Below are 18,098 nucleotides of genomic sequence, written 5' to 3' on the forward strand. Positions count from 1 at the left end.
CTTGTCCGAAGTCCAGCAGCTTGTGAAGTCGGACATTGTGGTGAAAGAGGTTTCGAAGCCTTTGGTTGCCTTGGAAACCACTATCAACGAGCTCATTGGACAACCTATGCAGCTCGAGAGCATTGAGTTTGTGAATGCCATCGCTTCTCCGATCGCAAAGGTCACCGAGACACTGAAGAACATCGATCTCCAGGCAGCTCATATGCAGCCGACGGTCGTTGTGGAAGATTGTCTGCTAGAAATGTGTGCATCCTTAGAGAAGGCTCAAACAACACACACTGCTGAAAAGGCCCAAGAGAGCACAGCTCATAGCAAGTTGGTTGATACAGTGACCCATGTGCAGCACGATATACGAGAATGCATTCAGTTGGAGAAAAATAAGAGATCGGTAGATGTGACCTATGAAGAAAAAGAGGAAACTATGAAATCAAAGAATGATGTTGAATCAGTGAAGAATGTCGGTGAAGTAGCAAAGCAAAAGGTAGAAGAGGAGGCGAATAAAATGGAAGAGGAAGTGAAGCAGAAGGTTGATGAACAAGCAACTAAAAAGAAGATAAAGGAAGAAGCGCAAAACAAGCCTCAAGAGGAAGCGAAGAAGAAGGCTGAGGACGAAGCGAGGAAAATGAAAGAAGAAGAAGTAAAGAAAAAGGCAGAAGAAGTAGCGAAGAAGAAGGCAGAAGAAGAAGCGAAGAAGAAGGCAGAAAAAGAAGCAAATAATGAGGCAGAAGATGCAAAGAAGAAATCTGAGGAAGAAACTAAGAAGAAGGCTGAAGGAGAAGCAAAGAAAAGCGTAGAAGAAGCGAAGAAGAAGGCAGAAGAAAAAGCGGAGAAGAAGGCTAAGAAAGAAGCGAAGAAGAAGGCAGAAGAAGCAGCGAAAAAGATGGCAGAAGAAGAAGCAAAGCAAAAGGCAGAAGAAGCGAAGAAGAAGGATGAAGAGGAAGTGAAGAAGAAGGCAGAAGAATCAAAGAAGAAAGCTGAAGAAGAAGCGAAGAAGAAGACAGATGAGGAAGAAGCAAAGAAGACGGCTGAAGAAGAAGCGAAGAAGAAGGCAGAAAATGAAGCGAAGAAGAAGGCAGAAGAATCAAAGAAGAAGGCAGAAGAAGAAGCGAAGAAGAAGGCAGAAGAAGAAGAAACGAAGAAGAAGGCAGAAGAAACGAAGAAGAAGGCAGCAGAAGATGCAAAGAAAAAGGCAGAAGAGGAAGCGAGGAAGAAGGCTGAGGAAGAAGCAAAGCAGAAGGCTGAAGAAGAAGCAAAGAAGAATGCTGAAGTAGAAGCGAAGAAAAAGGCAGAAGAAGATGCAAAGAAAAAGGCAGAAGAGGAAGCGAAGAAGAAGGCTGAGGAAGAAGCAAAACAGAAGGCTGAAGAAAAAGCAAAGAAGAAGGCAGAAATAGATGCGAAGAAAAAGGCAGAAGAAGCAGCAAAGAAGAAGGTTGAGGAAGAAGCTAAGAAGAAGGCAGAAGAAGCGAAGAAGAAGGCTGAGGAAGAAGCAAAGATGAAGGCAGAAGAAGAAGCGAAGAAGAAGGCAGAAGAAGAAGCGAAGAAGAAGGCTGAAGTGGAATCGAAGAAGAAAGCTGAGGAAGTAGCAAAGAAGAAGGCAGAAGAAGAGGAAACGAAGAAGAAGGCAGAAGAATCGAAGAAGAAGGCTGAGGAAGAAGCAAAGAAGAACGCAGAAGAGGAAGCAAAGAAGAAGGCAGAAGAAGAGGTAAAGAAGAAGGCAGAAGAAGAAGCTAAGAAAAAGGCAGAAGAAGCGAAGAAGAAGGCAGAAGAGGAAGCAAAGATGAAGGCAGAAGAAGCGAAGAAGAAGGCAGAAGAGGAAGCGGAGATGAAAGCTGAAGAAGAAGCGAAGAAAAAAGCGGAAGAAGAAGGAAAGAAGAAGAAGGCTAAGGAAGAAGCAAAGAAAAAGGCAGAAGAGGAAGCGAAGAAGAAGGCAGAAGAGGAAGCAAAGAAGAAGGCAGAAGAAGAAGCGAAGAAGAAGGCAGAGGAAGAAGCAAAGAAGAAGGCTGAGAAAGAAGCAAAGAAGAAGGCTGAGGAAGAAGCGAAGAAGAAGGCAGAAGAAGAAGCGAAGAAGAAGGCTGAAGAGGAAGCGAAGAAGAAGGCTGAAGAGGAAGCGAAGAAGAAGGCAGAAGAAGTGAAGAAGAAGGCAGAAGAGGAAGCGAAGAAGAAGGCAGAAGAAGTGAAGAAAAAGGCAGAAGAAGAAGTGAAGAAGAAGGCAGAGGAAGAAGCGAAAAAGAAAGCTGAGGAAGAAGCGAAGAAAAAGGCAGAAGAAGAAATGAAGAAGAAAGCAGAAGAAGATGCAAAGAAGAAGGCAGAAGAAGAAGCGAAGAAAAAGGAAGAAGAAGCAAAGAAGAAGGCTGAAGAAGAAACGAAAAAGAAGGCAGAAGAAGCAGCAAAGAAGAAAGCTGAAGAGGAAGCGAAGAAGAAGGCAGAAGAAGCAAAGAAGAAGGCAGAAGAGGAAGCGAAGAAGAAGGCAGAAGAAGAAACGAAGAAGAAGGCAGAAGAGGAAGCGAAGAAGAAGGCAGAAGAAGAAGCGAAGAAGAAGGCTGAAGAGGAAGCGATGAAGAATGCAGAAGAAGAAGCGAAGAAGATCGCAGAAGAAGAAGCGAAGAAGAAGGCTGAAGAAGAAGCGAAGAAAAAGGCAGAAGAAGCGAAGAAGAAGGCTGAGAAAGAAGCAAAGAAGAAAGCTGAGGAAGAAACGAAGAAGAAGGCAGAAGAAGCAGCAAAGAAGAAGGCTGAGGAAGAAACGAAGAAGGCAGAAGAAGAAGCTAAGAAGAAGGCAGAAGAGGAAGCGAAGAAGAAGGCAGAAGAGGAAGCAAAGAAGAAGGCAGAAGAAGAAGCGAAGAAGAAGGCAGAAGACGAAGCGAAGAAGAAGGCAGAGGAAGAAGCGAAGAAGAAGGCAGAAGAAGAAGCGAAGAAGAAGGTAGAAGAAAAATCGAAGAAGAAGGCAGAGGAAGAAGCGAAGAAAAAGGTAGAAGAAGCGAAGAAGAAGGATGAAGGAGCGAAGAAGAAGGCTGAGGAAGAAACGAAGAAGAAGGCAGAAGAAGTAGCAAAGAAGAAGGCTGAGGAAGAAACGAAGAAGGCAGAAGAAAAGGCGAAGAAGAAGGCAGAAGAGGAAGCGAAGAAGAAGGCAGAAGAAGAAGCGAAGAAGAAGGCAGAAGACGAAGCGAAGAAGAAAGCAGAGGAAGAAGCGAAGAAGAAGGCAGAAGAAGAAGCGAAGAAGAAGGCAGAAGAAAAAGCGAAGAAGAAGGCAGAGGAAGAAGCGAAGAAAAAGGTAGAAGAAGCGAAGAAGAAGGATGAGAAAGAAGCGAAGAAGAAGGCTGAGGAAGAAACGAAGAAGAAGGCAGAAGAAGCAGCAAAGAAGAAGGCTGAAGAAGAAACGAAGAAGGCAGAAGAAAAGGCGAAGAAGAAGGCAGAAGAGGAAGCGAAGAAGAAGGCAGAAGAGGAAGCAAAGAAGAGGGCAGAAGAAGAAGCGAAAAAGAAGGCAGAAGAAGAAGCGAAGAAGAAAGCCGAGGAAGAAGCGAAGAAGAAGGCAGAAGAAGAAGTGAAGAAGAAGGCAGAAGAAGAAGCGAAGAAGAAGGCAGAGAAAGAAGCGAAGAAGAAGGCTGAGGAAGAAGCGAAGAAGAAGGCAGAAGAAACAGCGAAAAAGAAGGCAGAAGAAGAAGCGAAGAAAAAGGTAGAAGAAGCAGCAAAGAAGAAGGATGAAGAGGAAGCAAAGAAGAAGGCAGAAGAAGTGAAGAAGAAAGCAGAAGAGGAAACGAAGAAGAAGGCAGAAGAAGAAGCGAAGAAGAAAGCAGAAGAAGCAGCAAATAAGAAGGGAGAAGAAGAAGCAAAGCAGAAGGCAGAAGAAGCGAAGACGAAGGCTGAGGATCAAGCAAAGAAGAAGGCGGAAGTCGAAGCGAAGAAAAAGGCAGACGAAGAAGCAAATAAGATGGCAGAAGAAGTAGCGAATAAGAAGGCACGAGAGGAAGCAAAGAAAATGGTTGAAGAAGAATCAGCAAAGAAGGCAGAAGAAGAAGCGAAGAAGAAGGCTGAAGAAGAAGCAAAGAAGAAGGCAGAAGAAGTGGTGGAAAGAAAAACTGCAGAGGGAACAAAGAAGGCAGAAGAGGAATCGAAGCAAAAGGCCAAAGCAGCAAAGAAAAAGCCAGATGCAGAAGCAATAAAATTGGAAGAAGAAGCAAAACAAGCGGCTGAAGAAAAAACAGCAAAGAAGAAGGATAAACAAGAGGCTGAAGCAGCCAAGAAGAAGAAAGAAGAAGAAGTGAAGCAGCAGGAGGAAATACTGGTAGTGAAAAAGACGGCTGAAGAAGTAACTTATAAAATGGCAAATCCACTGGAAAAGAAAAAGGTAGAAGAAAGGACTCTAGACGAGCACCTTTTCGATGAAGAAGTTGTTCTAACGAGGCAAAAAAGGATAGCGGCAAAGGCAGTACATCAGGCATTCGAGGACGAGATCAGCACGTCATTCAAAGTGAAAACTACTCGAAAAACTCACAGTGCTATGGGCGAAACCGAAGAAAAGGAATTCAGTAAGCTTGGATCACTGTTGCTAAATTTCCAGGAAATGCTTTCAGAAACCAAACGCATGTTCTTGACTGATCTTCCGGGAAGAAATTTTGCTAAATCTATCCAGAATGTGAAGCTGAGCCTATTTACTTCTCATGAACTCGAGATCCTCCAAATCGACTTGGCGCTTGTAAAGCTTCTGCAAACGCCGATCGAAAATTTAACCACCATTCTTGCGTCAATGGATCTTTATTCTTCTCAGTCAGACTCTTGGAGTACATTAGAAGATTGTTTGCTGCAGGTCGTGGAAGCATTCGGACAAGTTCAACAAAAGAACGAGAAGCTGCATTCAACGACTGAGTGGGTAACGGTGTTTACACTGTACAAATCAATTTTGATTATTTTAACTGACATTCGCCAATGCATTTACCAGAAGAGGTCCTCTAGGACTGAAATTGATCTAACGTTGAACAAAACCGTTGTAGAGCTGCAACTTTTGCAGAAAGACCTCGAGTACATTCAGCTTATTTCGAATGATCGACTGGATTTGACGCCCAAAACCGTTGATTCGTACTTTTCGCAAGCTCTAACTACACTGACCTTGTTGCACCCGTCGGTTGTGGCAGTGGTGAAAAAGCCCACGTACTCCACCTGCGTCAATTTACTACTGTCGCTCTCCATTCCGGTACATGACCTGGTGAAAGAGCTCCCGCCAGCGGCGAGCTGGAATGCGGAATCTATCACACCGGCATTGAAGCATAACTTGAGACAGTTGTACCGTGTTGTTTCGGCCATCTCTCAGCAGCAGCTTACCAGGGTGCGCAATGAGCGCGAGGTTTCCATCCTAGAGGAGATGAAGAGACATCTCCAAGGCTTAGATAGGGTGCTGAAGAGTTTCCTTGACCTGTACAACAAGATTGAGATGCAGAAGGAGCTGTTAGCAACGATACGTCGAAATCTGAGCGTGCTGAAGAGCGTCATGTTCCAAGTTAGAAACCAATATGCCATAGAAGCATTGTCCGAAAAGGACGATAGTTTACTATGCGCCTTTGAGTTGGTGATCGAAAAGCTGACGGTAAATCCGCTGCAGCTAGACTCGGTCGAGTACCTTCGCCTGTTAGCAGAATCGCTTGAAAAGTTCGGCGATATCGTGCGCAGACTGTGCGGCAGTAGTGTGGTCATTTCGGACTGGCTACTCCGCTATCAGTTGCAGCTGCTGAAGATTTTCGATACCGTAGAGTTCTGTCTTAGCGAGGAACAGTTCATAGTGATAGGCAGCAAGGAGAAATATACTAGGACTAGTACGCAGGATGCAATACACACGGTCAAGCAGCTTATCACGCACTACAAGATCACTAGCGTTAGCACCGAGCAGGACAAAGCACAGGAGCGACGGGGTGCATCGTCCCACATCAAGGTTCTTGCCGCACGCCAAGGTCTGACGGACGAACGAGCTGATCATTCGCAGCGCGTAGCACCGGACGCGCGGCAGCATCGTGCCGACGCAATCAGACGTCGTGCCACTAGGAGTCCTCAAGGTTTGCGAGACGACCCGCCGCGTAGCTCCTCCCGGTGCAGCCTGGGAGCGCTTCCCTCCAAGCGCGGACCCTCGTTTGCGGTGTACCTGAAGAACGTGTTCATCGAACGAGACCACGGCTTCAAGCTGCTATGCGTGGTGCTCGACTCCGAGATCGACGTCCGGTGGACGAAGGACGGCGTCGACATCGGGCACGGCGGCCGGTATCGGGTGCAGCAGAAGAACGGTCTCGTTACCCTGCAGGTGGATCGGGCCGATTACGACGATTCGGGTACCTATGCGTGTCATGTTTTCAACAACTACGGCCAATCGTTCAACAAGTGCACCGTCGAGGTGTACGACACGAGCGATGATATCATCTGCTCGTCGTTCAGCATACCGCCGAAGATGGGTAAGTCGATTTATCTTCTATTTTTATCTTCCGCCCGATGATTTGTTCAATGACAGCGCTCACACATGGTCGTTGGCTTCACTACACCTACGTACACCTCGGCGAATGTTTCGCATCCAATCGGATGTGCACTAAATTTATCGATCTTGTTCCAATTGCCAATACGTTTCGATTGAGTATTTTCGGCTCCACTCCCCCACGAACAAAGCATTCGTTGCAAACATCTAACAAAAAATCAGTGTAGGTCAATACAAACAACGTTTATCTCAGGACACAGTTCAACAAGAGAAGAATACATTAGAACAATTTATCGTCTTAAGCAAATTGTTGATGAATAATGGCAATTCTATGCCGCTTCCGAAGTAACATAAAAATCCTGATCAAGTAAGATGAACTTTAAAGTATTAGCAGGTGTTGTAAAACAAAAATCATGGAAAGTAATTTACCCCCAAATGAAGAAGGTAAAGGTTTGTTTGGGGAAAGCAAGTAAGCTTTTTTATTGTAGCTTCTTTCGAAAGAATATATTAATAATCCGGAACCTGCTCGTATTGTTTTAATCTTTGTACTTTGTGACCGCTATTTTGTTTGGATCCGTATTATCCTTATCATCATAAATTAAAACATGTGTTTTATAGTTTAACTGCTTTCTACTAGCAGTTTTTCTTCTACTCCTTAAGCAGTCGTAGCTAACAGATTATGGTGAAGATCGCATCATTGAACAAATCATATATTTTAATTTATTGCAGAACTCGGTTATCCTCGGAGATGTACAATCAATTTTAACATAACAAATCGCAGGATTAATATCACAAATCACACTACAGTCAGAAACAACAACTTGTTTGCTAGTTTATCATAATAATGATCAATCATATCAACGATTACTCATCAATGAGTTCAGTACTCTTTGTAAACAGAGTACTACAAATACTACAAATTGATCATCTACGACGACGATCGTAGCGTAGGTCACCGACAAAAGCTTTGGATTTGGCATAAATCTATCTTGTCGGTCATACACAATACCGATGTAATGAGTCGGATGATGAGCAGCGTGTTTGTTGGCACGTTAGTTATTTTCAGCGCTCAACTGAAAATATCTTCGTTTCCGATGACCAGTATCGATCAATCGATCGTAAGAGTTTTCTTTGCGTTCGCTTTCGCATCTTGACAATAGCCAAAAACATACTATGTCAAGCATGACAACCACAACTGTTGATCTGAGAATTCACAAACTTATTTAAGCCCATTTCGAGTCATACCGTGTATCGAACACGGCACGAGTCTTTTGGGTGGATGAAATAGATCCTATGGAAAGTGCGAGTCTCAGTAGTCGACATGCGTGTGCGCTGCAATGGGCACAAATCGATTGTAAACGCACGATTTGTTATTGAAGCGATGGGTATTGACCTTCTAATTATAGCGACCCCTTTTGCTCATCTATGCGCTTGGCTGAACGGACCTAAATATAAGCATTTTGGGTAGAACACTTAGTTTGATTAAATCTGGGTTACGTTAGTAGGGGGCGAGCCTAAACTGTGCCACTCCGATTTGCGAGATGTCGATCTTGAGCAATCGGCTGTCCGAACTCGGCGATCCTCTCGAAACGGCATCGCTGTTTGCCGTCACGTTCGGATTTGACATAGTTGCAAAGTGGTCGGCGGCAGTGTTGCAGAATAGTGCACGCGTGTCCCGATCCACTAATACTATACCTGATATCGACACTGTCGTGACGGTGCACGAGATTTACGGCTCAGGCCTCGGAACCGGGTCGACAGGCGTGTGAAAACTGAACCGGCTTCACTTGTGCGCCAGCTTTTGCCCGTTCAGTGTGTGTCGTCACGGTCTCGCTTTCACTGTGAGGTTGGACCTTCTAGCTTTATCCCAATAGGAGTGAAACCTGAAAGTTCTACCCAAATTTACGTTGAGTTCGGGGTGGTGTTGTACTAATCTCTAATTACTCTGTCAATCAAATTTCTGTCTCTAGGGCTCGTCCTTAAGGTGATTGGTTCTCTGGGGGGCTTTTTCTGTAGCTAGGTGGTTGTGGTACCGATCGACCCCACGACTTTGTTCGCTTGGGAGGGTGTGTCTGTGTGGTTTCCCATTTCCTGGGGGTGTCAAAGTGCGCGTGTCCAGCGTCCGGCGGACAGTGTGATATAACAAAGTGCAAAGTGCATAGTTCAACATGACGGGCAGACGGGAGAGAAGATCGCGGTCCAAAAAGAACCAGGAGCCGGAACCGGTGCAGGTGGAGGTAACGCCGGCCGAGCCGACGATGCTGGACCTGCTGAAGATCCCTGGTCGAGGTGATTCGCCCCGGGACTTCCGCAGTCTGCATCGGGAAAAGTCTCCGTTCGAAATCGGTGAAAAGCCCGAGAAGCAGGTCGCGTCGCAGAAGGCCATCATCGACAAAGCGCTCGTGATGGACATCTCGGGTGGCGTGACGAACGTGGACGAGTACATCTCGCTATTCTTCACCGATTCCTGCTCGCTGGATCCAGCCAGCTGCGGTGACATCTCCACGGTGAAGGTGGTCGTGGTAGAGGAAGAAATCCCCGAGCCGGAACCGCCGAAACCGGCTGAAGAGCACACGAAGACGGAGGCGGAGGCGGCGGCCGAACTGGCCCGCATCAAGGAGGAAGAGGAGAAGCAGGCGAAGGAACCGACACCACCGCCACCGCCAGAACCGGAGCCGGAACCAGAGCCCGTGGTCGAGGAGGAGGAGGAAGAGGAGGAAGAGGAGGAGGAGGAACCCGAACTCGAACCGCCTCGGGAGCCGACGCCCCCACCGCCGAAGGACCCGACGCCCGAGCCGGAACCGATAAAGCCACCGCCCGAGCCAGAATATGACTCAGACGTAGAGCTGATCCCAGTGAAGGAAGAGTTCGATCCGTCGGTGTGGAAGAGCATCGATAGCATCGAGCAGCAGCAGCAGCAGCAGGCAGAGGCGGAAGCAAAGCCAGCGCCAGTGAAATCACGCGAGAGCTCCCGGCGGCAGTCGACGGCGACGGAAATGACGGAACGGGAGCGCGACTTGGAATGGCAGCGCCAGCGGCAGATGATGCGGCCGCCGCTAGTCATCTCCCATCTGAAGGCGCGCGCGGCTCCGAAGGGCTCGACGGTCAAGCTGACGTGCACCATCTCCGGCCCGGGCATCACGGTGCGCTGGCTGAAGAATGGCGACCCGATCGAGAAGAGCAGCAAGCACACCTTCAAGGTGAGCGAGAGCTTGCTCGGGCTCGAGATTAAGGACGTCGACAAGACCGATGCCGGCGAGTACTGCTGCATGATCAAGAACAAGAACGGTGAAACGTCCACCAGCACCACGCTTACGGTGTATGAAAATTTCGAAGTCAAACCAACGCCTCCGACGTTCATCTCCATCAAAGGTAACGCATATAACGCCCAACACGCTACTCTGAGTGTACAGTATACTCTCTTGATACTTGTGTTTATGGTCTGGGTCCCAGTACTCGAAGTGCTCGAAGGTGGTACAATGCGCCATCTCCGTCGGCATTCCTCTTCATTGTTCTAGTCATGTTTCGAAAGTGGATGGAAGGATGGTTCTTTCGCGGTGTAATCTGTCTGTGTTTGTGTATATGTGTGTAACTGCGCCTGTGTAGTCCGCGCCTGTGCCGTTATATCGTCCCACGTAGGATATATTCAGATCAATCGAAACCTATCACTAAAGCTGTATCTGTGTCCTCCATGTACGTGATAGTCGATTGACGGTGGATTCTAATTCGATGTATTGTATTATTTTACTAATACATTAAGACGATGTTTTACTAGAGGCCGATGATGATGAGCCTCCAGTGACCGCCCCAAGTGTAGTGTCGGAAGTCGTAGCACCAGCGGAAGCTGCCGTCTCCACTGCTGAGCCAGCAGCTGTGGCACCGGTCGGGACAGAGGCAGCCACCACCTCTGATGCACCTGCACCTCCAGCTCCCTCCGATGCAGCAACCCCGACCGAAGCACCAGCTCCTGTTCCTGCCGATGCCGCTGCCGGTGCAAGCCTTCCACCTTCCGGGGCACCGGAAAAACCACCCACTCCCGAAAAGCCACCGGTTGAGGCAGCCCCGGTTGCGGCTGCCCCTGCAGTTGAAGCAGAAGCTCCCGAGGCTGCCCCCGCTGAGGGTCAGGAAGGCGAACCGGAAGCCGTCACGGCACCACCAGAACTCGGCGGGCACGACAAGCATAGACGGTTGGCACCGGAGAAGTCGCCCTCGCCACCACCGATCGGTGGTGACATGGCACGCTACTATCACAAGAAGCTCATGCACCATCGGGACAAGCTCCAGTGGTCGGTGCACCTTACCAACCGGGCCCTGGTGGCCGGAAATCGGCTGAAGCTGATGTGTGCCGCCACCGGGTTCGAGCCAACGCTGGAGTGGTACAAGGACGGGCAACCGGTCGAGTACGACGATCACATCGTGGACATGAACGACATGCACCGGGCGGCGTACGGGTGTCTGTGGGTGAACGATGTGACGATAAAGGATGCGGGCGAGTACAAGTGTGTGGCGAAAAATGGGCTTGAGCAGATCGAAACCGTTTGCAAGCTGACCGTCGTCGAGCCCGTCACCACCGTCAAGACGTTTGCCCCGATGTTCGTGCGCATGGTACGAGGTAGGTTTCCCTAATCTCTTACTAGAAAATGTCCCGACAAGTTAGAAAGTATTTTAAAGCGCCTTTGAGAATTTTTAGTATATAGGTAGCATAGACAACAAGAAGCTTTAGCTTCTGTAGAAGGTCGAAAGTCAACACGAATCGTTGAGGCAATCGTTATATAACGGCACGATCTTTAAGATTTCTAGACGCGACTTGTTAAACCACCATACAAATAGTGAACAACACTATGAAAAATGTGAAAAAATACCTACTCATCGAGACTTCGCACGTATACGAAACGATGAGCTCTAGGTTCTTGTTTACTTGTTGACTTGTGGTTTTGACTATTCGCATCGAGAAGCTGACAGGTCGTGTCGGTATCTCGCGATAACCTCGTATGTCTGACTCGTTCTTTACCTATTCCAGTTTTAAGAAAGATTTAGTAAGATTTGAGTCATTTCTGTTTGTTTGTTAGGCAGGTATTTGTAATACAACCAAATTGCAGCCTAATTTTATTTTCATACACTTACCATTTAGCGACTTAGATCAGATCAGTTTCTAATAAGCCTAGAGAACATTGCATTTAACTTGGTTAGAACAGCCTTAGTCCAAATTGTTAGCCTTGTTCCGAATCTATGTCCGTCTTCTTATACCTTCTTTTCTGTTCATATCTTCTCTATTTCTCGCTGAACCCCCTGCCTTGCGATATCTGCGCAATCGGATCGAACGTTCTGTTATTAGAAAACTACGACCCGTACAGCAACATCCTAACGGTGGAGTTCGTGATCCGCGCCAACCCGACGCCAACGCTAACGTGGTACAAGGGCATCATCAAGCTGGGTGTCTACCCGGATAGCCACATGCGCATCTCGCAGCACTTCGACGAAACGGCCGAGCACACGATCGCCTCGCTCGTGTTCTACGATCCATCGTACACGGACAACGGCGAGTACATTTGCATCGCCTCGAACACTGTCGGTGAGGCAACGTGCAAACACAACCTCGATTTCTGCAGCAAGGAACAGTACTTCGAGTGGCTCGCCAAGAAGCGGCCCGGGTGGTTTAAGGCCGAATCGTACATCGCCGTCGACCCGGTGCCCGTGTTTGGTGATGGTGAGCCGGAAGAAGGCGGCGAGGAGGAAGAGGTGGACGAGGAAGGTGAAGGTGGCGGCGAGCAGGAGCAGGAGGGTGGTGAGAAGAAGCCAAAGGTGAAACGCGCCCCGAAACTGCCGGATGTTACCGAGCTGCCGGAGGAGGAGAAAAAGGCCGAAGCGGAGGCAAAGGTAGTGCGAGTGGTTTCACCGGAACATCCGGCCGCAGCTGAGGCGGATGTGGTCGCTCCGAAGACGAGCGAACCGGAACCGGAGCCGGAGCCACGCTACAAACGTCGCAAGTCCCGCACCCAGGTGGCACTGGAAGAGTTCGAGCGGCGCAAGAAGTACGACTTTGTGTCGCATATGGCGAACGTGCGTGTAGAGCCTGGTAAAACGTTGCGCCTGATCGCTTACGTTAAGTGTCCGGAGGAGGTGACGTCCTACTGGAAGCGGGACGGGCGAGTGCTGGGTAATGGGTTGCGTCTCACCCACACTACCATGCGCTGCGGCACGTGCGTGTTGGAGATTGAAAAATGCAAATACCGGGATGCGGGAACCTACACCTGCGTCGCAAAATGTCCGACGTATGGCGAAATAGAGCAGAGCTGCACGGTGTCCGTGGTGGAAAGGACGGAAATTAAGGGAGAGGCACCAGTGTTTACACGCCCGATACAAGGTATGAGATTGGGTGCGATCTTGGCTCGGATGTGCCCACATCGAGAAGCAGCAAGACGGGGCATGGCCTACTCCTGTGGCGTGAGGCTGAAGCTTGCCAAAGTTCGTCACAGTTTTGGCGGCCATCTATCCATGGTATGTGTTTTTCTACCTTTCCAGAAAAGTACGATCCTATTCAGGATGAACTGACGCTCGAATGCTGCGTCCGGGGTGACCCGGAGCCGGAAACGGTGTGGATCGTGCACGGAGTGTTTATGCGCCACAACACGGGCGGTCGGCTGTACTTCCGCAAGTACCCGGACGGCCGCCACGAGCTGAAGATCTTCCAACCGTCGAAAGAAGACAGCGGACGGTACGTGTTGCGGGCGAAGAACAGCGTCGACAAGACGGACATGGTGTACTATCTGAACTACAAGAACAGCGACGAGGACGTGCTGAAGGTGTTCGAGGATGAGCTGCACAAGAAGGCAGAAAAACCGATCCTCAGTCGGCACCTGCGCGCGAAGGATTGCGACTACAATCCGGAGGACGAGGCGCTGATCAAGTGGTCCGAGTCGCGCTCCCAGCACGACAAGGACTACGACTACCGGTACAAGCTGCGGTTCGTCACGCAGCTGCAGGACAAGACCGTACCGGAGGGCTCGAACCTAAAGTTTACCTGCTACGTCGACGGCAAGTTCCCGCTGTTCCTCTGGTACAAGGATGAGATACCGCTCGTGCAGGGTCGCAAGTACCGGCAGAAGACGCGCCGTGACGGCAAGGTGACGCTGGAGATTGTCAACGTCACCACCGAGGACGCCGGCACGTACAAGCTCGAGGCGCGCAACTACGCCGGCTCCATCGAGACGAAGTCGGTGGTTAGTGTCTACGAAAACCCGTACACCAAATTCGTTCCCCCAATCTTTGCAAGCAACATCTTAGGTAATGGGAATGGCGCCAGCACGGCCCCGGCCAGACACGGGGCTGCGGGAGTTTCCGTGGCCGCCTAGGGTCTACGTGTGTGAAGTCACTATATTTACTAGTTTTACCTAACACTATGCTTAGCTTATTGCGACCGTACAAGTCAATCTGTCAACTGTCACTACTAGCCGGTCGATAAAAACCTGCGCCACACTGGGTGGAGAAGATCTTGTCAGCAAGGTCGTCGTGCATTAGAACGGCATAGCGAAACACATGCGTCCACACTAGTTGGACATTATTTATTTCTCCGAGGATAACCGAGTGCTACTGTTCTGCTAATCTCTGGGCAAGTCGGCCGTCACGGCCGGGAGATCCCCTGTTTTGCTTTATGTTTTTGTGTACTTAACCAAAAATACTTTGACCGGTTTGAATTCTCAGAGTACCGCCCGGCCAGCACGAGCCACTACGCCGGCGAAAAGTCGTGTTCTACTAACACCGCGGTAAGTGCATACCAGCAGCGATCGTCCGCACTCCGTGCGTCATCCAGCGCGAGCTACGATCACACCAGAGTCAAAGAGTACTTCCGTCGGCAACCTGAACAACGCGAATCCACCGTCCGACGGCAAGTGGTCGCCGAACAGCAGCGACCGCTCCGTGCGACTACCAGCAGCTACCGTGCTGCAAGTAGTTACTACTCCAGCCAGTATGGCGAATCCAGTGGGTTACGTGAGGCAACATCCGCCGCCGAGAGTATGCGCAGACAGCGGCGCAGCTACTACCACGAACGGCTGGCGGCGGCCAGCAGTGAGTACCGTGGCACGACGACCCGGCGCGAATGGACGGTGGTGGAGCTTGGAAAAACTGCCAGTGCTCAAGAACAGCGACAAGCGAGTACCGCAGTGGACAGGGGTGAATGGCGTGAGTGGTCCCGCAAGCGGACAAGTCCTGCAGTGACCGGCGATATGATCGATGAAGCGGGAAGCAGTGTCAAACACACCGTCGGCAAAACGGTTCAAGGTATGCAATATTATATGTTTTTACTATTCTCCAAAAAATGTGTCGAAAGCTGTATGCGTCCTGAATCGTATGATAGGGCTTAAGAAAACTTTACAGACACGGTTCTCGGATCACGTATCTTGATACCGATGGAACTCCAGTTATAAAATCTCCTTTTTGAGAGTGTTATTCCTGTGCACTTTCAAGACGCTCTTCTAGACAACTATCTGTAGAAACTGGATTACTCCAGTTGCTTCAGTTGACTTTACTATCTGAACCTATAACTTGTAATTCTACTCAAAATCAATTCTTATTGCCTTACATTCTTATGCTTTGGGGATGTATAAACCAAGTAAGAGAAAACTTAATGTAAGAATAATCAGGATACAATTTGAAATTAGGACCGTGCGTCATGCAAAATAGAAATCACATTTGGAAAACGATATAATGAATGGAAAATTGACACATTTCGCTAACATTTGTTTCGTATACAGTTTCTTCCAGCTCGACCGAGTGTTCGTCGAGCAACCGAACCGAGACTACAACGACACTGCGTGCTTCAACACAGGGTGCATGCCGTAAAGCATCCCCAAGGCCGGGCACGGACCTAGCGGCGTCTCAAGCATCCCAGTCCCAGCAAGAACATACAGCCGAATCGGAACGACTCTCGATATCTGGCAGGCGTTCGCAAACCTACCCCTACCACTACCGAATGGACACGTTTGCCACGCCGGTCCGATACGACAGCCAAGCATCGCTCGAGATGTACCAACCGATCGTGCAGACGGTACTACGAGATCGAATGGTGAAGCGCGGCTCCAACCTGCTCCTGGTGTGCTCGTTCTGGGGCGTCAACTGTGAGGTGGAGTGGGTGCACAATTACGCGCGCATCGGCAACAGTGCCAAGTATCGCGTCTCGCTGCACCAGGGCATGAGCATCCTGGAGATTTACGATATCACGCGCCAGGAGGCGGGCATGTACAAGTGCATCGTGCGGAACGATTGCGGCGAGGACGTCACCAACTGTTGCATCCTCGTGCTGGACCACATACGCCTGACGTCGTCGACATCGACGGGACGGGCGCGCCCGGAACGCCACGCGCTTACGAGACGCTTCTAGCGTTGCTGCCTGTGTATACACTGTTTAGCCGTTTAGGTCGTGTAGGATGTGTGTAATCTCTTCGTATGTTTGTGTTTCCGTGTGCCATCCGTGTGAGTTTCCTGGTGTGCCATTCTTTGTCTCCATCTCCTCGACGCATCCTCGAATCGTCAGATCACAGTACTGATCATTGTGGAATCCGTTCAGTGGCGTTTCATATCACGTTCTCGTCGTTCTCTAAATGTTTCGATTGATCGGATACGTTGCGTGTTTGTTACTTTGTTTGCGTGTAATGTGCATCTGTGTGTTTGTTTAAATCTTCGCTCCGTGTCTTTACGTGGCTGCGAAAAAGAACCGGCCGAGCGTTCGGGCTAGGACCCTGACCATAGGACACAAAACTAAGAAAAACACACTCTCCACCGGCCATCAGCCGAAAAGTTGCTGGCAGTTGCTAATGGACAGTTGCCCCAACTCCTGCTCCTTCCCTCCCCCGTACACAGAAAACTACTCGCTCCACTCGGATGAGATCGTGCTGGAGTGCCGCGTGCGTGGCACACCCCGCCCGAACATCGCCTGGATCAAGGATGGCGAGTACATCATCCCGGGCGACAAGTACGAGCAGTACGACCATGCGGACGGTACCTGCAAGCTGATCATCACCTCGCCGTCCGAGGCCGACTCCGGTACGTACACGTGCGAGGCGGAGAGTGGCGGCTGCAGCGACGCCATCAGCCACAACGTGCACTTCGTCAGCAAGGAGAAGGTGCAGATGGAGCGCACGCACAGCGTGTACCACCGGAACCCGAACCTACCGCACTTCTACCAGGGTCTGGCTGACTACTCCATCCCGTCCGGCGGCAACATCTGCCTGGTGGTGGAGGTCCAGGGCAACTGCGAGGTGCAGTGGTTCCGCGACCGCTACCCGGTCACCGGGAAGCCACCGAAGGTGCGCACGTACAGCGACGGCACCGGCATCTTTGCGCTCTGCATCACCGCCGCCACGATGGACGCGTCCGGTCGGTACATTTGCCGGGCGACGAACGCGTTCGGCAAGGCCGAGTCGTCCTCGCACGTGGACATCATTAACCCGAACGCGATCAAGGGTGCGAAGCCGCCGATCTTCATGTCCCGCCCGCAGCCGGAGATCAAGATCAGACAGGGCGATTCGCTCTCGATGGCCTTCAAGATCATCGGCGATCCGAAGCCGAAGAGTGAGTACCGGAAACACGCGCCTCTGTAGGCTGGCTTGTAATATATCACAATCTCCTTCCCGCTTCCATTTACAGTTCAATGGATGAAGGGTACCAAAGATTTGACAAACTCACCGCGAACGATCAAGGAAGTGCACGCCGACTACATACGGTTCTCGATCAAGGAGGCGGTCGTGGCGGACGAGGGTGCCTACTTCATCGTCGCCAGAAACCGACACGGCATCGATCGCACGTTTACGAAAGTTTCGGTACGTCCCCAAGCGAACAAAGAATTCTTCCATTTAGGCAAAATGAAAATAATTGGGGAATGAAGATCCTATCGAAAACCAACCAAAGTTTTCAAGATTATGAGGGGAGTTTAAGACACAGTCAAATGTAACAACCATTTGTGGTACGTTCTTGTTTCACTTTCTCCCTAGATCAAGCCACCGAGAGGCTACAAGAAGCACCTGGAGGATGACGTTGAGCGACCCGACCCGAAGGGAAGGAAATAAACAGTCCAACCAAAGCACTGGAACTTTACACTAGTAGGTAGGTGTTGGGAGTCGATTGACCAGCGCAACCAACCCGTCAACCACTTAACCGCGTTCCTTTTTTCCACCATTTCACAGTTTCACGGGAATGTTTTACTTTGTGTTTTGACGACGCTTTTTTGCTCGCGCACGAGCGAAACTAGTAACCGGAGTTTAGAGCAGCTAAGTTATCATTATATCATCATCGTCTGGGGAATAAAAAGGACCGCGAAGCGAAGGAGCGCACGTTCGCAGCGAACACGAACGAAACATAGATAGGTCCCACACCGTGGATGCGCGTGGATGATTCGATTGCGAGTGAATTCGCAAGGATGTATCACCTTTTCTGTATAAGATTTCTTTATCCTCCCCACCCTCTTTTCCTTCATCCTTTTTAGTAAGTGAGAGATTTTCGAGTTTATATCAATAAAACGATTTTAAAGACACTTAAATTGCCTGTTTGTAGAAGACAACGTGTCGTCATAGTGTCTTGTTCTTATTCGTTGAAGTATAAAACTGAAGTGTATGAAGTATTCTATTCATTTTATTAACAATAATCTTAACCTCAACAT

At 49.5% G+C, this 18,098-nt stretch overlaps 1 protein-coding gene across 1 annotated transcript; it reads left to right on the top strand.

The window, feature by feature from the left end:
* Window positions 1-4: 4 nt before the first annotated feature.
* LOC131261415 (uncharacterized) lies at window positions 5-17,963 on the top strand. Its single transcript, XM_058263447.1, has 10 exons — window positions 5-6,428; window positions 8,416-8,429; window positions 8,608-9,817; window positions 10,317-11,057; window positions 11,781-12,809; window positions 12,968-13,729; window positions 16,304-17,014; window positions 17,090-17,262; window positions 17,434-17,545; window positions 17,626-17,963. Exons 1-9 carry the CDS (start codon window positions 107-109, stop codon window positions 17,506-17,508), a joined length of 11,037 nt encoding a protein of 3,678 aa, XP_058119430.1. The 5' UTR covers window positions 5-106; the 3' UTR covers window positions 17,509-17,545; window positions 17,626-17,963.
* Window positions 17,964-18,098: the final 135 nt, after the last annotated feature.

Source organism: Anopheles coustani, chromosome 3 (assembly GCF_943734705.1).
Source record: "Anopheles coustani chromosome 3, idAnoCousDA_361_x.2, whole genome shotgun sequence".
Lineage (NCBI taxonomy): Eukaryota > Metazoa > Arthropoda > Insecta > Diptera > Culicidae > Anopheles > Anopheles coustani.